The sequence below is a fragment of the Musca autumnalis genome, unplaced genomic scaffold (assembly GCF_047663935.1).
Source record: "Musca autumnalis isolate F117 unplaced genomic scaffold, ASM4766393v1 scaffold_4, whole genome shotgun sequence".
Lineage (NCBI taxonomy): Eukaryota > Metazoa > Arthropoda > Insecta > Diptera > Muscidae > Musca > Musca autumnalis.
Genome location: NW_027411977.1, coordinates 13,440,894 through 13,466,725, shown reverse-complemented (window position 1 = coordinate 13,466,725; position 25,832 = coordinate 13,440,894). Strand labels below are relative to the sequence as shown.

General features: G+C 34.7%; 2 protein-coding genes across 2 annotated transcripts in view; one reads left to right on the top strand and one right to left on the bottom strand.

The window, feature by feature from the left end:
- The window catches only part of LOC141404301 (gonadotropin-releasing hormone receptor-like), a 262,725-nt gene that overhangs the window by 184,078 nt on the left and 52,815 nt on the right, over nt 1-25,832 (top strand). The gene's annotated exons all lie outside the window — the stretch shown is intronic.
- Nucleotides 2,770-3,528, bottom strand: LOC141401533 (U6 snRNA-associated Sm-like protein LSm2). Its single transcript, XM_073981827.1, has 3 exons — nt 3,408-3,528; nt 3,251-3,318; nt 2,770-3,183 (listed from the first exon to the last, which is right to left on the bottom strand). Exons 1-3 carry the CDS (start codon nt 3,408-3,410, stop codon nt 2,970-2,972), a joined length of 285 nt encoding a protein of 94 aa, XP_073837928.1. The 5' UTR covers nt 3,411-3,528; the 3' UTR covers nt 2,770-2,969.

Below are 25,832 nucleotides of genomic sequence, written 5' to 3'. Positions count from 1 at the left end.
AGTCGTTGTTTTAATATTTTATTAAAACAACTTTAATTTATTAAAAAACAAAATAGAAGTCGTCATCCCAAACAAAAAACGCCAACCCTCCTAAAAAATATTTTTTTGAATCGGTAAAAAAGCTCGACCCGTTTCCATGTTATCAACGTTTACATTTTTTATTTCAGGTTGCATAATTTTCAGTGACAGTCACTGTAAGTGCAACGTGATGGATTAGTATTCAAATAAGTAAGAATGCCGAACGGAGATTCTTCTAGTACGGCAACACAATGACATCCTATCGGTGCATCATCAATTATTGCCTTATAGAAATATAAACGGATCCACCATTCCGAACGTAATTGAGTTGGTTTGTTGTGGATGTTGACGTTCTTCGGCTGCGATGTAATTCGAGGACCGGGGATGTAATTACGATAATTGTATATCACATCTAAGCCTGCATCTGTGTGAATGCTATTCAAACCTGCTTGATAGGCTTGCGGATCTCACTTGTTACGTAGAACCACTTCTATTGGTCAGTTTCATCCAAGGCAAACAAGTTCCATTCGGGCACAACTTAGGTCCGGTTACTGTATTATATTTTGATTAGTTTTTACCTAAGATTACATAAAATCTTATTTATAAAGTAATTCAGTAAAAAACCTTCCGCACAAAAAGCTTTTAAAGTTTTTATTTTTCAAAAGTTTGGACAATTTTTTGAAGTCATTGTAAGTGATATTTAACTGAAAAAATTATGTAGGGGCACCCCACATAACCAAAATGACATAACCGTTTGTTTCTCACTAATTTTATCATCGTATTATTACAAATATATCATTTTATATAACTTTATTTCAAATATCATACAAATTAAAAGTGATTTGTGCGGGATTTTTTTCAATATTTAAGTGGAACAAAAGTTATTTTAGTCATTAATAGGCAAATAAATGGTCATTCATTCATTAAACAGGAAATAATTTTTTGAGAAAAACATTTTTTTTCATTTCATAGTATTTAAAAAAAATTCAAAGTGGTTTGTGCGGAAACTTTTTATAATAAAAGAAATGACTGTTATTTTTGGCATTAATAGGCAAAAGATCATTCATCTTCACTACAGGAAATCATTTTTGAGAAAAAATGTAAAAAAGTCATAAACCTATTACTGTAGCATTATCAATTCCTATAGAGAACGCATTGTTCCCCATACTCTCAAAAGATGCCCAACCTGACACCTAAGCCCTCACGACACTCAGCGTCTTTTCAACTGCCCGTCTGCACCCACGAATCTAACTCCTATTGATTTGTAGATTCAGGCAACTGAAGTGGCACAATTTCTTCAGTTTACAACGTCCATTCCTATTCACACAACTAATTAATACATTTATATGTTTTACTTTTCTTTCCATTCAATGACATCCAGGAAAGATCTTCAGATTACAACCGAACTGTCGTTAGCCCGCTTTTTGTACCCGATTTCAAATGGGAACCTGTTCTCTTTAGTAAGCCCTTTAAAATGAATTTCCACAGATTGTTTCTTGCACTGATTTTAGTAATATTTTTTTTTTTTCTGCGAAATGTTGATTTCCCGAGATATAGGCATTGAAAGTTCCATAAATACCCATAATTAATTCAAAATTATATTTTTTCTGATTGCTTAAGTCTGGAGAATTCCCCCCTTGCGTTAACTTCATCATTACCATTGAGAGTAATGTTTACAAAACTCACTGACCGCCTGCAAAATTTACTGGTCGCTACCAATATCATGATTTCATCCCGGCGAAGGGAATTATCAATTGGCTTTTCAGTTTTTGAAATGATAATATTTCTAGTGAAAACCTGAACTATTTAAGCATTGAGTATTCTCATGTTAATGATGAAGTTAAGCCAATGGGGGAATACTCCAGACTTAAGCAATCATATAATTGAATCTTGAACTAAAACAAAACAAACATTATATTTTTTCCTCATGGACAAGAGCAAATATCGGCAACGCAAACAAATTTCGGGAAGTACCTATACATGTCCACAACCAAAGTAATACGTCGTTCGAATTGGTATGACAAGCACTATCTGTAGTAAAATATAAGCGAAACAAAGTTACTCTTATTGAAATTGTATTTAGCACTCATGGAGTTGGTTAAAAACTTAAGAAAGGTCGGATCTCTCATCACTTCGTTGGAACCAATTGCAAGAGATCCAATTCTATAAAATTTTGCTGATAATGTTATCATTGCCAAAATAGCAAGACCCCCCATTTCCACAGTGATCTCACATTTGCAAAAAAAAAAAAGATATTACTAATGTATCATTTTTTCTTGTCGAAATTGCGGAACAAGTTGACGCACTATGCTCATTTTTTTTTAATTATATTTTTTTAAGTAGCCGGCCTTCGGCCGGGGATTTAAGACTTTCTCCTATGGACAGGTGCAAATCTAGGGCACGGGGACAACTTTTTTTAATTTAAAAATTTTCTCTTATCAGCTGGCATTTAACAAAGGAACTTTTTGAACTTTAAAGGCCCATATCTCGGGAAGTATGGACTTCCACAACAAATGTTATTTATATTTGTGATCAGGGTGACGAGATCTACCTGTGATAAAAATTTCATTTCGATCCGAGCATAGTTGGCCAGCTCGCCTTATGGCGAACTTGCTATAAAAATGTTTATGAAAATGTATTACCTTTACTCAGTTTTACATGGCCAGTTGATTGTTTTGCTTATGAAAATATTGCTTTTAGTTATTTTCTTAAAACAAACAGGGTTTTGTTCAATCAAAGCAAATATGTATATTCATTTGTCCAATGTTTCAACACATCTTTATTTTGTTGACATTTTCTTGATTTTCATTGATAAATATTTGTTTTATTGAAATTGATGTTGGACTCGCATTTTTGTATAAAATTCATTGTTTTTAATCACTTAGATCGAACATAAATTAAGCTGACATTCATTGAACCACAAAGCATATAGCCACAGTGCTATACTCGATTCATCTGGAGCTAACTGCCTCTTTGCGAGCGGCATCTTGCAGTAGTTGTGTATCAACTTCATCGCCCGGCAATTGGACGTAGCGCACAACAGAACCACGTATAAAACAATTTTTTACCGACAACATGTGTGGATATTTCTCTGGATCGGTAACACTGATGTCTGTTAATTTAATGTTCAGGTATTGGTCCACAGAGTGTAATGTACCGCAAATACTGCAAGAAAAATTATCAACTCAATAAATAATTTGTAAGGAAGGGAGTAGGACATTGCAAACTTTACCTCAAATCGTTTTTAAGTTCAACAACAACATCTTTTCCCACCAGGGATTTGAAGAATGAATAGAATAACTGCAATGTGGGAATATTAAATCTGTTATTGTGTTTTTTCTTTGCAATCTGTTAGTGTTTTTTCTTTGCAATCTGTATTATAAATTTACCATTTTTGTTTTGTCAAGTTTTCTTTCTGTTGCCGGATAAACAAATGAAATGTTTCATGCACAACTTCCTATATGAAAAGCGTCCCGTGGCCCATATGTTTGAGCAGAGATCTGTAAATCGAGATGCGCAGAGATCTGTAAATCGGGACAGTCTGTTCTGCTAGCACATTAATTAGGTAGTACGTTTTCAAATAACCGGGGGCTGGATTCTTGTTCTTTGAAAATTTGAAATGAAAAATATTTCCTGTACAATTTTTTTCATTTAACACTTTTCTCCTTTATAAAAGTTTTCATTTAATATGCTGTTTATATTAGAGCTTTTTGCAGGGTCAACCTTCTTTATAAGGATTTGTTTGAAATATAAGCAATGGAATTGACATTTAAAACCCAGTCGGTTTGTTAAATCCGGTTATATATAAACGGGGTATAACATTTTCATACAAACAGAATTGAGCATCGGGTTTAATAAACCCACTGGGTTTCAAATGTCAATTCGATTGTGTATAATAGTACGTTTATATATAGCCGGATTTAACAAACCCACTGGGTTTCAAATGTCAATTCCTTTGCGTATACGTCAAATAAATCCTCATTAAAAAGGTTAACCCTGCAAAAGGCCATAATATAAACATGGCCTAATATAGCTTGTTTACACTCATGCTCCGAAATTCACTAGATTCCACGAAATCTTGAAATACACACAAGTGTTTACACATATTTTTGGTTGATTTCAAAAAAGCCGCAATCGTTCACATTTTTCCTGTACAATTTTTTTCATTTAACACTTTACTCCTTTATAAAAGTTTTCATTTAATATGCTGTTTATATTAGAGCTTTTTGCAGGGTCAACCTTCTTTATAAGGATTTGTTTGAAATATAAGCAATGGAATTGACATTTAAAACCCAGTCGGTTTGTTAAATCCGGTTATATATAAACGGGGTATAACATTTTCATACAAACAGAATTGAGCATCGGGTTTAATAAAGCCACTGGGTTTCAAATGTCAATTCGATTGTGTATAATAGTACGTTTATATATAGCCGGATTTAACAAACCCACTGGGTTTCAAATGTCAATTCCTTTGCGTATACGTCAAATAAATCCTCATTAAAAAGGTTAACCCTGCAAAAGGCCATAATATAAACATGGCCTAATATAGCTTGTTTACACTCATGCTCCGAAATTCACTAGATTCCACGAAATCTTGAAATACACACAAGTGTTTACACATATTTTTGGTTGATTTCAAAAAAGCCGCAATCGTTCACATTTTTCCTGTACAATTTTTTTCATTTAACACTTTACTCCTTTATAAAAGTTTTCATTTAATATGCTGTTTATATTAGAGCTTTTTGCAGGGTCAACCTTCTTTATAAGGATTTGTTTGAAATATAAGCAATGGAATTGACATTTAAAACCCAGTCGGTTTGTTAAATCCGGTTATATATAAACGGGGTATAACATTTTCATACAAACAGAATTGAGCATCGGGTTTAATAAAGCCACTGGGTTTCAAATGTCAATTCGATTGTGTATAATAGTACGTTTATATATAGCCGGATTTAACAAACCCACTGGGTTTCAAATGTCAATTCCTTTGCGTATACGTCAAATAAATCCTCATTAAAAAGGTTAACCCTGCAAAAGGCCATAATATAAACATGGCCTAATATAGCTTGTTTACACTCATGCTCCGAAATTCACTAGATTCCACGAAATCTTGAAATACACACAAGTGTTTACACATATTTTTGGTTGATTCCAAAAAAGCCGCAATCGTTCACATTTTTGTTGTTGTTCATGTTATTTTGTTTTCAACACATTTCAATTATTATTTCACTAATTTTTGCAAAAATTGGTGAAAATGGCAGACTTCCGAAACGTCAGTTGCTTTGTAGTTGTGCATGGCACTAGGGGTTCTTAGATCGAGTTCTCTACTACTGCAATTTCATAAAATTACGCTAGTATGTAACTCGATCTATGAACCCCTAGTTTCATGTACGACGACAAAGCAACTGACGCATGGTACACTAACCAGGTAGATGCATCAGCCAACAAATACAACAAAAACCAGTTCAGTATTGTGAAATGTCAAAAATGTTTTCCAAAAATAAAGCGATTCACATAATTTTTTCAAGAAAAATTTGTTAGGCAGGTATTAACAAACGCATTATTACAAAAATGCACAATTTTTCTTTTAAATTTTTGTTTTTATTTTTTCAATTACAACAACTCTTTTGACAGCACGCAGTACATCAGCTGGGCTGATGCGGGTACCTGAATAATTGTGCCATGAACTGACGTTTCGGAAGTCAGCCAATATGATGGACAGCTGGGAGACAGCCGACAAATGTATGTATGTGTTAGTAAATCAGAGTTGTATTTGAAGACAAGTTGTCTGGTGTAAACGTCTTGTTATGTCGAAAATTATGGCAAATAAAAAACTTAATTGGTCTGTTCCAGAACTGCATGAATCTACTAATTTTTATTATTTTTCCGATAACATAAAGGGGAAAATGTTGTAGTAAAAATATTAGCATCTTGCAGGTTCTGGAACAGAGCTTAGACGTACTAACAAATTAACAAATAAAAATTTAGTCATTTCGATTGATAAATGTTTGTTCCAGAACCTGCAAAATAGAACTACTAGCCAATGTACATTGAATAAAGTAGCCGATTCACGTCAGCTGATTGAACATGAAACGTCGAAAACATGGTTTAATAAGAAAGGTTAGCCAAAGCTTTATGTCAATTTAAATTTTTTTTATTCGAGTATGCCTAAAACTTCAAAACAATATAAACAAACTGTGTATGTGTGTGTGGTGTTTGAATAATATGCCAAACAATTTTAAAAACAATCGAATTCAATGATTTTTAAAATTGTTTTTAGACCATTTGTATGGAAGAAATTGGTGAGATTTGCATTGAAACAATCAGTTTATCATATTCACAACTCGATTATGTGGAGAAAACTTAACTCTTCATTCATTTTTCGCGTTTTTTATAAAATGCTCAAAAAATACATTGTAAACAAACCCACTTCTTGCTTTTATTTTGAAGTTTTAGGAATTGAAGGAAAACAAGGGTTCTATAGATTTTTTCATTTAAATCTACCTCTTTACTTATACCATGGTCGAAAAAGTTGTTGTAAACAACATACAACAACAATTCTTCATACTAAAACATAACAAATGTCGACATTTAAGGGTGTTCTACACGGTATGTTTTGTGCATACCAACTGTCACTTTTTACAAATCTGAATTTTGTACACATGGTGTGAACCATACAGAAATTTCAATGCATCAAAGTGTTATGTGCATACATATGTATATTTTTCGAATAGAACGCGCTCTATTCTCGTCTGTACAACCAAAGGTAAACAGCTGTTTTGTTTGTGCGCTATATAAATAAAGAAAACAACAGAAATCGAATGAAAAATAAAATTTTGCCGTGCAGAAGGAATTACGTATGGGCGAAAAAAGTGACAGTTGCTATGCATGAATATGTAAAAAACATACCGTGTAGAAACCCCATTAAAGTGTAAAACAAGAGGTTTTATAAAGTGTAAAACAAGAGGTTTATTTATAACCAAATATGTGGATGACACACTTGCAATTATTAAGAAGAAAGACACAAATGAAATTCTCAAAACTCTTAACAAGTACCACGAGAAAATACAATTCACTTTTGAAATTGAAACAAACAACTCAATTGCATATTTGGACACAAAATTAATCAGAAATGGAAATTCTATTAAATTTGATTGATATCATAAAAGCATTGCTTCTGGTAGAATCATGAATTACCATACAACACAGCCAAAATCCCAAATCATTAATACAGCTAAAAGTTTTATAATGAGAGTTTTGCGCATAAGTGATCAAGAATTCCACAAGAACAACATAAAAGAAATCACCACAATTTTAAGCAACAATAGTTTTCCCCAAAAATTAATCCCACAACTTATCCAAGACAGCATACGAAAGCTAAACGATGGCAACCCTGTTAATAATGAAGAGAATAAAAAATACTGCAGCATAAAATACATCCCTGGTCTAACAGACAACAGAAACATGAGAATGATAATAAACAGAACAGAAAACATATTGTTACGGAATTAGATTTAACTAATCTCCGTGTAGACGTTGTTTTATTCCCCGATACGATTTGTACCAAATAAAACAGGGTTCGTTTTAGATTACGTTTCTACAATGCTTTATTTACTTTATTACACTTATTCAGAACCGACTTTAATTACTAAGCACACAGCAAGTCTCTAGTTAGCACGCAGCTATTCTTTTACCGATCTGTTCAGTTCAACGCTTAAAACACAACTACTCGTCATTGCCAGTTCCCCTGCATTTATATCCCAAAGTCTCCCTGTTCGAGAAATATCTAGAGTATATGGCAACACCTCGAATCTGTACAACGAACACACAGACGCACATTCGCACTAAGCGAACAACCATACTCACATACATACATGGGGGATGATCAATGACATAATAGCTGTGTCTGGTTACCCTAAAATTTGTAACAATTTGTACCAATTGTTGCTGGAAGTCGTCTGTTAACACAAAAAACCAGCAAAAGAGAGCGATTCGAGAGAGACATTTTGACAGTTCTTTCACTGAGAGCTTGCAAATTCTTGCTGGACAAATTTCTTCTAGCAAGCACTTGCAAGCTCTTCTTCTTCCTGAAAACAATCAATCAGCCGTTTTTAGTTTTTTGTTGATTTATAGCTCTGTTCCAGAACTAAAAAGATTTTACAATTTTTACCACTTTTACACGTTTTGCGTTCCCGTACACAAAATTTATATGAAAATCGTTTACGACTTTTACAACTTTTACGACTTTTACCACTTTATAAAGTACGGGAACGGGCCATATGTTTGTGAACACTTAAAAACTATTTTATTGTGGAAATAACATAGTCTAATTGTATTGTTTTATGGAGAACAAATTTGTAAAGTGGAAAAATACTTTTTTGTTTTATTTTCTTTTTTATTTTTAATAAAATACAACGTGATTGCTTCCTTTGTTGGCGGACAAATTGTTCTGTTTTGGCAAGTCAGCTGATTGCTTGCTGGTTTTTGCTGGGAAGGTGTCTGTTTACTTTTTACAATTTTCTAGCAAAAGAGAATAAAAACCCCTTACTCTCTGAGAAAGTTCTTGCTGGACAATTCTTGCTGGGAAAGTAACCAGACAGACTTAATTACAACAACAAATAAATGTAAGAAAAGAAGTGACAAACTAAACAATAATTACATGACTATGGCAAACAAAATAAAAGCACATTAATGAAAGGTAAAGAACATCTAGAATAATGAAGATAATTCTACATGATAATTGTTGTTGCTTAAATAAAGTAACTGCGTAATAAAACTTTACGTTACAATTGAAATTTTTAAATTAACGGAAATTAAACTAAACTAACTTAAACCTATCAGTTACATTCGTAACATTGCCTCCCGCTTAAGCCTGTTCGTCCCGAATAGGCACAGTTCCCTCTCGGTGGTATGGGCATTGGGAACACTGCCTCCCGCTTAAGCCTGTTCCTCTTGACTAGACGCAGTTCTCGTTCCGTAGTGGTGGCAACCGATTTAGATGTACCCTCTACTGCGTCAGCTCTGGACTTCTGCTCTTCTGGACGTTGCTTTCTCTCCAGGAATCTTGACGTTGTACCTTCTCTCTTTGTGGTCACCTTCCTAAGTGCCACCTGGTCTTCATCGGACTTGTCCTTCCTTGTTGTACGGCCGCTTTTCGATGGACGTTTCCTCGACGTACATCTTCGCTTTTTCCTCCTCGTTGCGAGATTTTTCCGCTTTCGTACTGGCCATTTTTCGGCGGCTTCCACCTTCAGCGTACGGACATCTACAGCGATTTCGTCAGATTCTGCGCTAGGGCGACACATGCTTTTCTTCTCTTTGTAGCCCACATTAATCGGTATTTCCATATTGGACCAAGTCATCACACGGTGCTTTATGTCCAGGTTGATATCGAAGGCAATCATGAAGTCTACACCAAGTATAACTTCGTCCACAATATCGGCCACTATAAAATCGAAATTTACCGATTTTCTACCCATGCTCAGTCTTTGGTAGGCCTTTCCATGCACCGTTGTAGTCTCGCCTGTGGCCGTCCGCAATTTAACTCCATTTAACGGCAATACCTTCCCTTTTACCAAATCCGGTCTAATAATGGACTTTGTTGCACCGGTGTCCAATGTCAATGTACGCAATACACCATTAACGAAGCCTTTAACCGTCAAGTTGTGATTCTTCTGCTGGACTATGGCTATAGAAATTGTGGGACCATCGTTTTCATCCTCTGCCAGCGGCGCCTCGTGATTGACGGAATTCATTTTATTTGATTCACCTGATGTCTCTCTTTCCAGATTCTTGGCCACCGGTTGGTCGTCGCTTTTTGAAGGCGGTGAGGTGGATCTGAGCCTTGGTCGTTGCAATATGCATTCTCGTGCAATGTGTCCAGCTTTACGACAGTTGTAGCAAGTCTTTCTCGTTTTACCAGCCCCTCGTTTCACACGCATTAGTGCATCCTTTAGCGGATCGACAACGGTCTGGGAATTGTTGTCCTCAACTTGCAGCCTCCTCACGTTGTAAGCTTTAGGTTTCACCAGCGTCCTCGCGGTTTCTTGGGCCAGGGCAAATGACACGGTTTCTGCAAATGTTCCTATCGGTGCCGCATACGTCGCAAATTTTATCTCTGGATCACGAATACCACTTGCAAATGTCTCAATCTTTATGCGGTCCACCAATGGATGTGTCTCTCCTGGATATGCCAACTGCGCCAACCGCTCTATATCAGCCGCAAAGTCTTGTAAGGTCTCATTTGGCTTCTGGACTCTTCCCCTCAGTTCCAATCGGTAGATCTCTTGCTTGTGTTCACTACCGTACCTACGTTCAAGAGCAGCCATTATATCTCCATAGTTATTCCTAGAAGCGGCGGGAATACTCTGCAATACGTCAGCAGCATCACCCTTCAATGCCATCAGGAGTGATACCGCTTTGTCGTTGTCGTTCCAAGAATCTCTAGCAGCCATTGTCTCGAACTGTAATTTGAACACATTGAAAGAGGTAGAGCCGTCGAACACTGGAGGCTTAATTTTTAACGCGTTATGGATAGCTCTCACTGGGCCGCCTTTGATTTCCAGTTCCGACATTTTCTTCTCTATGCCCAGAATCTTCTCATCTTGAGCCAGAAATTTCTCGTCAACAGACAAAATCTTTTTATCCAACTCTTTAATTTGTACCTCCACGTTTTCTACTCTCTTTTCAATCGCCATCGTGATGTTCTCGAGTTTCTCGTTAATAGTTCTAGAATTTGCCTCTAATTTCTCTTCCATGCCCTTAGCGATTTTTCTAGAGTTCTCTTCTAACTTTTCCTCTAATTTTCTGGAATATTCTTCACTCTTTCTGGAATTTTCTTCCATTTTAGCATCTAATTTCTCCATCATTTTACTGGAATTTTCTTCAACCATTCGACAATTTTCTGCTTTCATTTCCATCACAAGTCTGGAAGTTTCTTCGCTCTTTCTGGAATTTTCTTCCATTTTAGCATCTAATTTCTCCATCATCATAGCCAGCATTGATTTCAAATCGTCACCCCTGGCAGCTACCGACGAAACTTCCTCAACGCTGGATTCGCCCTTTGCCGATAACTCGACTTCCTCCTTCTCGAACTCATATTCATCGATGTTCATTCCACGGCGCTCGAACTCTTCCAACAAGCGTTTTTGTAGTTCGGCCTTGTTGCCAGTAGAACACAACTCCAACTTACTTAGCTCCTTCTTCAAGTCTTCCACTCGCAGATCCTTAAACTTCATTGTAGGATGATCGTAATCTCACTGCTGACACCAATTGTTACGGAATTAGATTTAACTAATCTCCGTGTAGACGTTGTTTTATTCCCCGATACGATTTGTACCAAATAAAACAGGGTTCGTTTTAGATTACGTTTCTACAATGCTTTATTTACTTTATTACACTTATTCAGAACCGACTTTAATTACTAAGCACACAGCAAGTCTCTAGTTAGCACGCAGCTATTCTTTTACCGATCTGTTCAGTTCAACGCTTAAAACACAACTACTCGTCATTGCCAGTTCCCCTGCATTTATATCCCAAAGTCTCCCTGTTCGAGAAATATCTAGAGCATATGGCAACACCTCGAATCTGTACAACGAACACACAGACGCACATTCGCACTAAGCGAACAACCATACTCACATACATACATGGGGGATGATCAATGACATAATTACAACAACAAATAAATGTAAGAAAAGAAGTGACAAACTAAACAATAATTACATGACTATGGCAAACAAAATAAAAGCACATTAATGAAAGGTAAAGAACATCTAGAATAATGAAGATAATTCTACATGATAATTGTTGTTGCTTAAATAAAGTAACTGCGTAATAAAACTTTACGTTACAATTCAAATTTTTAAATTAACGGAAATTAAACTAAACTAACTTAAACCTATCAGTTACATTCGTAACAATATGTTATGCCTACAAAGCAAACCAAACAATAAACAGAATATTTTCAAACGTCAAAACACCCATAGAAAAAGAACAACAACACAATGTAGTCTACGAAATAGAATGTATGGGAAACGATAAACAAAGCTGCGATCTTGTATACATTGGCACAACAAAACGAGCACTTCAAACGAGAATGGGAGAACACAAAACTGACATTGAAAAGGGAACACAAAAAACGGCGCTAGCACAACATATTTCAAAAACAGGGCACCAAGCAGATTTTGAAAACGTCAAAATTCTGGATAAGGAAAATAAAGACAACAAAAGATACACAATAGAAAGTTTACGCATACAACAAAAAATAGACAGAACAATGAACCTCAAAGAGGATACCAACAACATAAGTGTCAGCTACAGAATTGCAATATAGGAGCCTGTGATACTAGTTTTTTAAGTCGTTTTTTATATTAATTAAAGAATTGTATTTTTAATAATTCTATTTTGTGCATTGACAAAAACTCCATGTAAATATCCAATTTATTGTAAGTTGGTTACATTTATCATGAAGATTTGATTTAATGAAATGTTTTAATTAAATAGACGCATCCCCTGAAGATGTCAACAAGTAATTGACGAAACGTCGGGATAAATGAAATAAAAAGGAATTTTTATTTACTAAACTTAGGTCTACAAGCTTAAAAAACACAACAAAATAAATCCAATTGGACCAAGAAAATCAAAACTCAAGAGGTTTTTTGTTGTTGCTATTCGTCGAATCGGCTACCTTATTCAATGTACCTTGCTACTAGCACTTGGCCTGTTCCCGTACTTTATAAAGTGGTAAAAATCGTAAAAGTTGTAAAAGTCGTAAACGATTTCCATATGTGTACGGGAACGCAAAATGTGTAAAAGTGGTAAAAATTGTAAAAACTTTTTAGTTCTGGAACAGAGCTACTATTTTCGCCTTTGGTGCTGGAAATAGGTCTGTACGATAACTCAAAAGTTTGCACAAATTTATACAAACTTTTAAGTACAGTACACATATGGAAATCGTTTACGACTTTTACAACTTTTACGATTTTTACCACTTTTGAATGACGATTTTTTGCAATTATCGATAACTGTCCATGATTTCGGTTAATCGACTATTATACTATGTTTACATTTACGAAACCCACTCGATTTCATCTGTCAATTCCTTTGTGTATACGTCAAATGAAAACTCATCTGAAATCGATTGGATTTCATTTGACGTTTGGGCAATGGAATTGACAGTTGAAATCGAGTGGATTTCGTAAATGTAAACATAGTATTTGCCGTAAAATTTCTAAAGCGTGGTACACACGATCAGTTTTGACTGTCATTTTTTTGGAATTATCGATAACTGTCCAACCTTCCAGCAACCACAAAATATTTTGTGGTTGCCTGATGACTGACATAAATGAACTGCCACACTGGCAAGTAACCGATTATCTGAGCAAAACTGACAGTCAAAAGTGAGCGTGTGTACCCCACTTAAAAGTCGTAGTCGACTATTGACTGTACGAAAACCGGAGCAGAAAAACAGGGTGCATCCTAGCTGCGCGCTCTCTTGTAAACTTCATAGGTGAATGCATAGGAAAAGATGTACTCCAGCGGCAATTGTTCTAGTGATTTAACTGCATCCGCGGATGCAAACTTTTTGCTGGGATTATTCGCAGTCAACCATTATGCTTAGTTTACATTCGGCATCGTTTCGTGATTTCGCGCGAAATCAATCTAATGCTAAGCTTACATTTACGAAATCCACTCGATTTCATCTGCCAATTCCATAGCTCAAACGTCTAATGAAATCTCATCTGAAATCCATTGGATTTCATTTGACGTTTAACCTATGGATTTGACAGATGAAATCGAGTGGATTTCGTAAATGTAAACATAGCATAAATTTACCTTGATTTTACATCCAAAAATGAAATCATCCCATAGTACGGTTATACCCAGTTTATATATAACCGGATTTAACAAACCTATTGGGTTTTAAATGTCAATTCCATTGCTTATATTTCAAATACATAAATCTTCATAAAGAAGGTTAACCCAGCAAAAAGCTCTAATATAAACAGCATACAACACTAGAATTTTTTGCCGGGTTAACCCACTTCGAGAGGATTTATTTGACGTTTGCGCTATGGAATTGACATTTGAAATCCAAACCCACTGAGTTAATCCAGTTAAGTGTAATACTATGTTTACATTTACGAAATTTACTCGATTTCAACTGTCAATTCCATTGCTCAAACGTCAAATGAAATCCAATCGATTTCAGATGAGTTTTCATTTGACGTATACACAAAGGAATTGACAGATGAAATCGAGTGGATTTCGTAAATGTAAACATAGTATAACAGGGGTACCATTTCGTGATTTCAGCGAAATCAACATCGAAATCACTGTACTCATGATATACAACACTGTTTTTGCCTAAAAAGTACAAAAGTTGGAACATTTTCCACGTATCACAAGCTATGTTCCAGAAATAAAAAGTTTTTACAATTTTTACCACTTTTACACATTTTGCGTTCCCGTACCCAAAATTTATATGAAAATCGTTTACGACTTTTACCACGTTATAAAGTACGGGAACAGGCCAACAATAAACAAGGTAGATGGCGAATTACTGCAACAAAAATTGTAATATCAATATTGGCAAACAAAGTAAAAAAATAAATGACATTGTTACAATATTAATTTTTCATTGTGTTCTTGTACTTTTTTCGTGGTAAAATTAGCAAATGAGCGAAATGACAAAATATACCTTCCTATACAAATTCGTTCAAGCAGTGCGGGAACGAAAAAATGACAGAATTTGCAAAAAACTTTAGCAGAAATGTCAAAATCAACGTATCAAGCAATCAGATGACAGCAAACAAGCTGCTAGTTTATACTCGGCCAAATTTGTATAGCAGAAGATTTTATTCTGCTCCATTTTTGTTTAAAGAGAAGTGCAATTTTCCCCTAAGTCTCGGTCCACACTAGAGAGATTTCATTGAAAAAATTGCATGAAATTATGCGTCTCTAGATCGACTTTCATAATAGAGTACAATCATAAAATTGCTGTAGTGGGGAATTCGATTTAAGAACGCCTAATTTCATGAAATTTTTTAATGAAATTCACGCTAGTGTGGACCGGGACTAAACAAAATGCAACTGATTGAACACAGAGCATATTGAGTGTAGTGGCGACCCCTACAAAAAACAAACACAGTATAAATTCTCTGTCGATTCATTCATTAGTCTATGGTATAACGGCAATACATAAAATATTTTTGTTTTGGTTCTGTTAAGAAATAACAGGGTTGTAATATCTAGCGACGTCTATCTTTCAATGTTGACATATCTGTCTATATTTTATAGCGGCATCTATGTGTCAATAAATACCTTATGTGTTATTTTTATAATACATTTTCTAGTAAGTAGATGGCGGCATGATATATTGTTTTATTTATTTATTTCAAACTACAACCAGCGGAAACATTTATTTTAATTTTAACAAGTTCGGGGACACCTGATTATTTCCGAAAGTAATTTTATTGTATTTAGTTATTAATTATTAATATTTTTTTTTTGTATATTATTGTTGACCTTTGATCTGTAGTTTCTTCTTCTGCTTATTTGGCTTGAGGTCAGTAAAATTGAAAAGACATGAATTTTTGTTTTTCAATTTTGTTTTTTATTACCAATATTTCGACTATCATCGATAGTCATCATCAGGGATTTGTGTTACTTAAAAAGAACAAAACATTTCGTTACATAAATATATAAAACAATAATATAACAATTTTTACATTGGATTATAAATCTTTCTTGTAGGTAACTGCGAGTTCCATCCTCTCCTCTTGACAAAGAATTTCCAACTAATGCTTTTTGTGTTTTTCAATTATGTTCCTATAAATTTGAGCACAATTTTCCGTATCGGTTTTATAATTTATTCGGTTTTCTGTAGGGACATTTACAATATGTAGCATTTCCAAAAAATATCTTCTTTTGTAATTGTTTTCTTGTGCTAAAATAGCTACATTTTTGAAGTTTGGTGTGTGTCCTTCTTTCGAACAATGAGCTGCGAGGGCAGTTTTTTGCTCCAATGGCTTATTTTTGGCTTTTTGGTCCGATTTGTGGGCGCTGAGTCTGGTCTTAAGTTTTGATTTTGTTGTGCCAACATATGTCTTCTGACATATGTTGGACCCGTCACCATCGCATTTAATCTCATATACAACATTAGATTTGTCTTCATGCGGTATTTTTGATTTTGTTCTGCTAAAAAAGTTGTTGTTAGTGTTGCTGCTTTTAAAGGCCAGTTGGTATTTTTCCTTATTGTAGATATTAGAAGCGGCGAATCTTTCGGAAAATCCTGGAATGTACGTCGATCTTTTGTATGTTTTTTCAACCTTTGTAGTGGTTTTATCTGTATGTTTGTTCTCCACATGTCTTATCAAGTCATCTATTAATCTTGTAGGGAAATCATTCATTTTTAGAGCTGTTTTTATTTTCTTTTTGTTTTTGGTATGAAATTTACTATCACTTATGTTCATTACTCTGTGGATGAAATTTGTGGCCGTATTAATTTTTATTCTGCGGGGGTGTTTAGAGTAGTAATTAATTATTCTGCCCGAGGCCGTAGGTTTTTGGTACCAATCCAATAACAGCAGATTATTTTGCCTATATAATGGAATCGAGGTATGGTAATCGGTTGTCGTTTTCACATTCCATTGTGAAACGCAACTGTTTGTTGTACATATTTAAAGTTTGAAGTGTTGTTTCAACTTCGGTTTTCTTTATAATACAAAATATGTCGTCTACATAATTTGTTAATGTCCTCGGTTTCAGCGTCAGTTTTGTCATGGTTTCGTCAAGGAGTTTTTCCATTACGACGTCTGCGATGATTGGCGATATTGGCGACCCCATTGGCATTCCCTTTAACTGTTCGAATACCTTGTCCTTATATTGAAAATACCTTGCATCCTTTATGCACATTGTCAGCATTTCAATGAATAAGTCCATTGGAATGTTGGTGTGTTCCTTGATGATTGTCCAATTTTCCTTAATGATGTTGATAGCCAAGTTAACAGGGACACTTGGGAACAATGAAACTACATCAAACGATATCAGCATCTCGTCGTCTTCAATATGTTGCCTGTTAATTCTCGATTTAAATTCTACAGCGTCTTTGATATTATATTTTGAATCAGCCGTTAAAACCTTTAGGATGTTTGCCAAGTACCTTGATAGTTCGTAGGTAGGGGAATTTACAAATGAACATATCGGACGCAAAGGAGTTCCATCTTTATGGATTTTGGGAAGTCCATATATTTTCGGCGGTAATGAAGTTCGACTTATTAACTTGTTTTTCTCCCCCTCGTTTATTATTTTTAGATTAAACAGTTTCATGACTAATTTATTGTTCTTTTCTTGTAGCCCGAATGTCGGATCTTTTCTTAACCGTTTATACGTGCACATGTCATTTAATATTTCATTCATCTTGTTTTCGTAGTCGATTTTTGACAAGGCTACTGTTTTTCCACCTTTGTCGGCATTAAGTATCAAAATGTCCTTATTCTGTTGTAAGAACTTTGCAGTTTGGTCCACTGTACTTAATATAAAGCGATCTCTTTTTCCCAATGCTATATTTCGCGTGTGTTCAACATATGTCAGACGGGTCCAACATATGTCAGAAGACATATGTTGGCACAACAAAATCAAAACTTAAGACCAGACTCAGCGCCCACAAATCGGACCAAAAAGCCAAAAATAAGCCATTGGAGCAAAAAACTGCCCTCGCAGCTCATTGTTCGAAAGAAGGACACACACCAAACTTCAAAAATGTAGCTATTTTAGCACAAGAAAACAATTACAAAAGAAGATATTTTTTGGAAATGCTACATATTGTAAATGTCCCTACAGAAAACCGAATAAATTATAAAACCGATACGGAAAATTGTGCTCAAATTTATAGGAACATAATTGAAAAACACAAAAAGCATTAGTTGGAAATTCTTTGTCAAGAGGAGAGGATGGAACTCGCAGTTACCTACAAGAAAGATTTATAATCCAATGTAAAAATTGTTATATTATTGTTTTATATATTTATGTAACGAAATGTTTTGTTCTTTTTTAGTAACACAAATCCCTGATGATGACTATCGATGATAGTCGAAATATTGGTAATAAAAAACAAAATTGAAAAACAAAAATTCATGTCTTTTCAATTTTACTGACCTCAAGCCAAATAAGCAGAAGAAGAAATTATTAATATTATTAAAATTTTTTATTTATTACACAATGGATATTTTTGAAATTAGTAGTATTGTGTATATTAATCACAAAAACTTACGATTGTATACAAGTAAATTAATAACAATTGCCTTTCCTTGTGAATGCTAGAGCATTCACTCCATTTTACATCACCAAGAAAATCAATGCTATAGCATTCACGTCACCGAACGTGTTAAGCCAATTTGCAAAGGAGAACAAGTAAATCCATTTTATTTTGGTTTTGTTACTCTCGGTCTACACTGCGTCCCTAGATCGAGTTCCATGGTAGAGTATTATCATGAAATCGCTGTAACTCAATCTAAAATGCATTTCACGAAATTCTTTCTATGAAATCACTCTGGTGTGGACCGGGACTTACAAACACTATTTAATTTTAAATAAACTATTGGTCTGTTCCATAACTGCAAGAATCTACTACTTCTTAAGGGTTGTTTACACCATCTATCAATGTCGTATGAGATGCCAAATTTTCTACCTGCGAATGTTGTACACATAGTGTAACCACTATGAAAATTTTCATCTATCAAAATGATTTGGCAACTCATATGTAAATTTTTCATTTAGGGAGCGCTCTATTTGATACGGCATTCTCGTATGTAAACATAAATTTATCAGTTGTTTTCTGACATTCTCAAACAAAAAATGAAAAACAAAATCTTTTAAAAAAGAAAATAGAAAGGTATGTATATTTAAATATTCAGTAAAGTAAATAAATGGCGTTTATAATGTTATTTTCAGATCGATTGGTCGAAAGAAGCAGTCTTTGAAATGATTGTTTGCTGGCAAAAACATGAATGCCTCTATAACTCCAAACACCAATTCTACCAATTCAGTTTCCTTTAACCAAAATTAAAATTTGCGCAAAATTGCAACTCAACAATAAATGTAAATAATGACAAAAACAGCTGTTTTTATATTTTTAGGTTATGTCATACGAAAATAACTCTTGCAGGTATGAACGCACAAATTGAAAGTTGTATGGATGACGTCAATTTTGACAAACATAGAGAATGTCGAATGGGTGAAAGAAATATGACATTGATAGATGGTGTAAACAGCCCTTTACCATTTTTTCGATAACATAAAGGATAAAATGTTATCGCAGTAAAAAATAGTAGCTTCTTGCAGGTTCTGGAACACAGCAAAATAAAGGAAAAATTTTTATCATAATAAAATTTTTTATTTTAGACTTGCAGGTTCTGGCAGAGCAAATACCTTATGACTTATAAAAATTAGTAGATTCTTGCAGTTGTGGAACACACCAAATAATGAACACTATGTCATGGTAGAATAAAGGCCTGCGTACATAAGCTGCTTTGCCTGATTGCCTTGCTTTGCTGCTTCAATAAAAAAATAAAAGAACAAAGAAGGCCGACCCAATTTCCAACTGATGGCAACCCAGTTCGAAATTTCGTCTTTATTCTATTATTTTTATTACGTCAGAAATGAAGCAGGTAAGCAAGGCAATCAGGCAAAGCAGCTTATGTACGCAGGCCTTTAGGAAGGTAGAACAGGTTCATAAAAACTATAGAAAATCAACCCTACACCTATGCCCGCTTTCTTTCAAAATTGCCAATTGTGACAAACTTCAAGTTTTGTTTATGTTTTGTTTTTTTTGTTTTCAAAATTAATAAAATGTTAAAAAATAAATGGATCCTTGTAAAGAAAAACAAATATTTTTTATGTGGATCTGCTAAAAACGTTGCTGCTACAGATGTAGAAACGCAAATATGTACATAGATACCTCTGTTATCTGGTGCTGCTTCCTCTGTATTCAGACTCAAAAATTCTGCAACATGGACTGGTTACGTCCATAAAGAATCAGGAGGTAGTGGTCCCAATGCACATGCCGGGCATGTGTTGGGTGTCGTGGCATCAATTCGGGCCCAAACGAATTGAGCGGCTACATCGTCCGTAAAAACCACTCGTTTTATCTTGACAGTAGGCGTTCTACTGCTGCAATGGATGGGTGGTGGTGGTCTCCGAATACGGAATACAGACTGTACCATTGTACAGCCTGCGCAACTTCATCGGTATGAACGCTATTCAAGTCTGCCTGATAGGCTCGATAAAGAGGTCATCGTTTATACCTCTCTCCCCAAATCATGAAAATCTCTCCTGACGTACGAGGGAAGTCTGTCCACTATATCGTGGCATTGATGCTCAAGGCGATAACACCCAATCAGGTACTGCATCGACAACATATTGTTGTGGTGATGCAAGGGTAAAATCTTCGTCTTTTCACGAATATGATCCAGTTCAGTTGCAGTTCTTAAGACGGCATTCTGGCACGTTTGAATATTCTTCTACTGCGTAGCGCTAACATTTGCATAACACGCAGGCGCCGCATAGCATACCACAGGTCGGCCTATTGCTTTGTAAGAGGTTACAAGCTTTCTTTGTTCTTCCGGCCAGAGATCTGAGGCATGCACGGACGACTTAAACATGCTATGAAAATTTAAACTCAATATCTTGGGGGAGTTATGCCTTGTTCAGACTAACGGAGTTTCGCTCTCTATTCGTTGTTCGACCCCAAATTACGATGTAATTACTTAATTTCCCATACAAAATATTGAGAACGAACAACGATTTGTGTACATTGTTCAATTTAAATTACTCTCAGAACGACGATAAAATATGTCCCATCTCTAACAAATGAGAGAATTTATCGAAATAAATTAATTATGACAGGAAAAACACAAAATTTAAAAATTTATTAAAAACCCAAACATTTTTAGAAAAACTGCAAAATATGAATGAAAAATAAACGGTTTAACGACTAGTATACATTAAAATCATAGCAAATTTTGTCTTCTTTTTCATTGCATTTACATTTCTTGTCCAGCATTTCAAATTCGCGTACAAATTTAGAAACAAAAATCAAATGCCTGCCGGAAAGTCTGTATACCAAAAAGTTATTTTGGCAGGTCTCTCTCTCGTTAATTTTTAAAATAGAAAAAGTTGAAAATATACTGAAAACACCAAAATTGTGAGAAAAACTAGAAAACATGAATGAAACTAACATAATTTAATATTAAATAGATATCTGAAAGAAGGACAACTATTTTTTCAGTTCATATCAATTAACTTTACTCGTCTTTTGGCTGAAACTTTCTTTAAAATCAGTAAACAAAAACTATGAAAATATGAATCATGTTGCTATGAATGATGTACCATGTCGTATGAACGGGTTAATTCGTGTACGTAATTATGAGAACGAACGACGTTATTCAAATGCTGGTATGAACATGGCATAAGTGGTCGGAATGGACCAATATGTTGTGGCGAGACCCATATGTGCTGAACAGAGTAGCGGTGGATTTAGTGACGGAGATTTTCAGATGAAAGTATTGCACTAGGTCATCTACATATGTAGACATTTAACCTATCACACATATCATCGACTATAGGACCCGATGCTAAGATCGTACAATCATCCGCATACATTACAGACTCAATGCCGTCTGGGGGTGTCCCAAGCGACACCTTTTCATTTTCTAATTATAACGACATTTTCAAATTTTATTTCTCTAACGATAACAATTCTGTATGTATATGTTTATAAAATTTAAATTTGTCATAATTTGAACATTAAAAACAAAACCTATCAACATGGGTTTGACACAACTCGGTCACCAACGAAAAAAATTGTAATCAGCTGTGAGCTCTGCCATACCTTTCTTATTATACCATGCACTATGTATAAAATTACTATTGTGTATAATACATACATTTTTGGTCTGTTCCAGAACTGCAAGAATATACTATTTTTAACTATTTTGTTCGATAACATAAAGGAAAAATTGTTATCGTAGTAAAAATGTGTAGATTCATATTAGCTCAATGATATGGGACCTACTGTGTATTGCCGAGTCCGGCCGGCGTGTCCTAAGACACCACTTGTAGAGAAGTTTTACAATGCTGAAATACTCAGGAAATGTGGCCAACATGACTGAGGGCTCGTAAGCTATTAGTTATACAAAAAATATATATAAAAATATATATATTTCAAGGCGATCAATCTAGAACCGAGGATGTAGCATGGCACACTACATTTGGGATAAAAAGAATGTAGCTCCATTATCAGTGAAGTTTTTAAATCTCTGTTTTCCCATAAACGAAGATGCTGCACTAGTTTTTTCATAGCAGTGGAAACGACCCGCAGAAAACGCGATATTTTCAAAAACAATTTTAGGTTATTTTTCTACTTTGGAATTTCTCATACCTCGCGTTTTTGTAGATCGATTTTCACGAGTAATGATTTATTAGATCTGCAACGAAAAATCTAAAATTTGCAATAAAGTACGAGTAAATTGATAGGCAATTGTATAAATTAGGCACAAAAATATGATTTTTTAGAAAAATTTTATACGGAACATAACTAGAAGAAAATTTCAATAAACTCTTAAAATCTGGCTTCAAAATGTCAGCATCATTTAGTGGTAGACGCAGATCAAATTTTAAAAAGTTGTACATTGGTGAGATGTTCCTTATTTATTTTGCTTCGACATTTAGTTTGACATGAATATCATTAAAAGTGTGGTTTAATCACAAATCGAGAGAAAACCATAAAAGACACGTTGGCTTCAACCCATTTTTTAACATAAATATAGCCACAGTTTCCAAGCAAATTAACTTTTAAGGCAAATATTTTTGCCAAGTCTAAAAACGTTTCATTTTATTCAAAAGTATTTAATTTGTATAATATACAACCGCCATTGGCAAATTATAAAAGGGTAAACCTTGGCTTCAACTATGTTAAATTTTCAAAAATATTGCCGATACACTTTGATACGTACGGTGTGCCTTAACTAATTTTAAATGGAAGGTGCTAACACCTCGGAAGTTTTTGCTGATTCTGAAACTACAATGCTCATAGATGAGAAATATCATGAAACAAAAAAAATCGCCGGAGGGATTTTAAAATAAATCGCGATTTAAGTTCACATTTTTAGGGGTTCTTTAGGTTTTCACGATTTTCCTTGGAAACCGCGAGTTCTATGTAAATGGGCGTAAAGAATATGTTGTAGCTGTGAAAATTCTCCACAAGATTGACCTTTATGATACTTTCGTAGGTTTCACCGTTTTTGAGTTATAGAAGTTCAAATTTAAATTTAGTTAAGGCTCACATTTAAAATTAGTTAAGGCTCACCGTGTACGACCAAAAATGTACCTGATCGAAATAACGGCTTTAGACCCCAAGTATGTTTGGAAGAAACTCGTTTCATACAATTTCGAGTCGATTTAGCCATGTCCACCCGTCTGTCTGGCTGGTGCGCACGATAACTCTCCACGGATCATCCGATTTGAAGCAAATTTTGCACATCGAACTTAGTTTAAGTTTCCTTCCAGATATAGATCGCCTTCGAATAAGGACAATATCTGTCCACTCCTTGTGGTACCTCCCACACAAAATTCGAAATAAGTGAAGTTGTAGAACTCCCCTCGGATCGTCTTAAAATTGTTTTCAGCAGGTTGCCTTTGTATCCACAATGGTTCAGAATAGTTTTTTCCTAGTCAAAAGTCTGTAACTTTTGAAAACATAGACATATTTCCATAATTCTTTTTTTGTTCGACAGATAACACTTTTCGACACATCAAAAGCCATCATATTCGGGTATAGCGGTTGCAGAGGAATTCAAGGTCAAAATTTAAAATTAGATTTTTTGTATCAAAATATGGGTGTTTTTTTGAGGTCAGACCCCAATAAACAAACAAAAAAATACTAGAAATGGATTTTTTTAAATCGTTTCAAATTTTTTTCAAAAAAATTAAATTTTTTCCGAAATTTAAAAAAATACTCCTTGGCATTTCATAAAACTCTTATAACACTTATAAAAACTCATATATTAAAAAACGTCCATTTGTGTGAAAAGGCTATATTTTATATGGGAAACGGTATGGAAAAAACACACATTTTTATCCATGTAATTTCAAAAAATTTAAAGTGTTAAACGGACGGAAGGGGACGGGTACAGAACCCAGAAAAATTTTGAGAGTTGTGTATTACATTCCAGGGAATATTTTTCCAAAAGAAAATATTCAGAAAATATTAACGGTTTTGGAGATATGGTGCGAAAAGTATAAAAATTGTGGAATTTTTGCATATATTTTGAAATTTGAGGCAATAAATATAGATTTTCGAGTTCATTATTTCTCCAAATATTTTATTCTTGTCCTTATCTACAAATTTGCTTCCGATGTCAGAAGAAGATTCGCATTGGTTTCAGAGATATAGCCCCGAATTTCTTTAAAAACTCAATATTTAACCATGTTTAGATGGGGCCATAAAATCCGAGTTGGATCTGACACAACAAAACCCAACTAGGGTTTCTTGTCGTTTGGGTCTGTACTTTCAAAAAATCCTCAGTTCGAATTGTTTGCACAAGATCACCTTAAAAATGTTGCACAGTGTTATAAAAAAGCAGACTTCTTTATAAAAGACGCATGGTTCTTCAAAAGACCGAATATGTCGTTTAGAAAATAGCAGGAACATCGTCTTTAAGAAGATTCTAACTTTTCACATACAAATTAAGCAAGAAGTCTAGTAGGTCTTTTGTATAATTTCACTTAAAGTACTACAAGGTATTTCATAGAAGTCCAACAGGCTCTTTCGAAGCAGACATAAATGTCTTCTAATAAAAAACAAAAAGAGAAGACCAGTGAGTCTTCTATAAAATGGCCTGTAAATCTTCTAAAAGATCTTCCCTAGGTATATTTGGAACATGGAAACATTATTCCAATCAATTGACCGAAAAATGTTTCCGATATTCATTTTGTAGTCAAAATAGAGATTAAGAGTTTTTTAAATTATGATCATTTAAATAATTTAAATTGATTTGACAAATTTTGATAAATGTAGAACGGAGTCGAGCTTCTTTTCACGACTCCGGCTCCGACTCCGACTCCAGCAAAATTTGCTAGACACCGACTCCAACTCCGACTCCGAAGCCCTGATCTGAACGCATTCCATCGATCCAATAGATATGAATTTTGTGTTTTTATACCCTTCACCACAATGTGGTAAGGGGTATTATGTGTTAGTGCATTTGTATAGTTCCTTCTAGGGATATGCATAGAATCACTTTCCAAGTCGATTTAGTCATGTCCGTCCGTTCTCAACGTACAGGTCGCATTTGTTGTCCGATATGGCTGAAAATTGGGCAAGATCGTTTTTTTAGCCGTCGGAAGAACGCTTTTGCTTTTGGTGAAAATCGATTCAGATTTGGATATAGCTCCCATATATATTTTCGTCCGATTTGAGGTATTTGATGCACCAAACACGCTATATCTGTCCAATTTTGATCAAATTTAGAATTTATGACGGAATTAGGTCTATAAATAAATGTACCAAATTATATCGAAATCGCTCAGATTTAGACATAGCTCCCATATATATTTTCGGCCGATTTGAGGTATTTTATGCACCAAACACACCATATCTGCCCGATTTCAATGAAATTTGGAATGCGTGACGGAATTCGGCCTATGGATAAATGTGCCAAATAATATCGAAATCGGTTCAGATTTGGATATAGCCGATTTGAAGTATTTGCTGCACCAAACACGCTATATACGATCGAATTTGATGAAATTTG

Bases quoted from the DNA above. Each gene is read 5' to 3' on its own strand.
- LOC141401533 (XM_073981827.1), bottom strand. The intron at 3,184-3,250 runs GTAAAGTTTGCA...TTTTTCTTGCAG, and splicing joins GAACTTAAAAACGATTTGAG to TATTTGCGGTACATTACACT.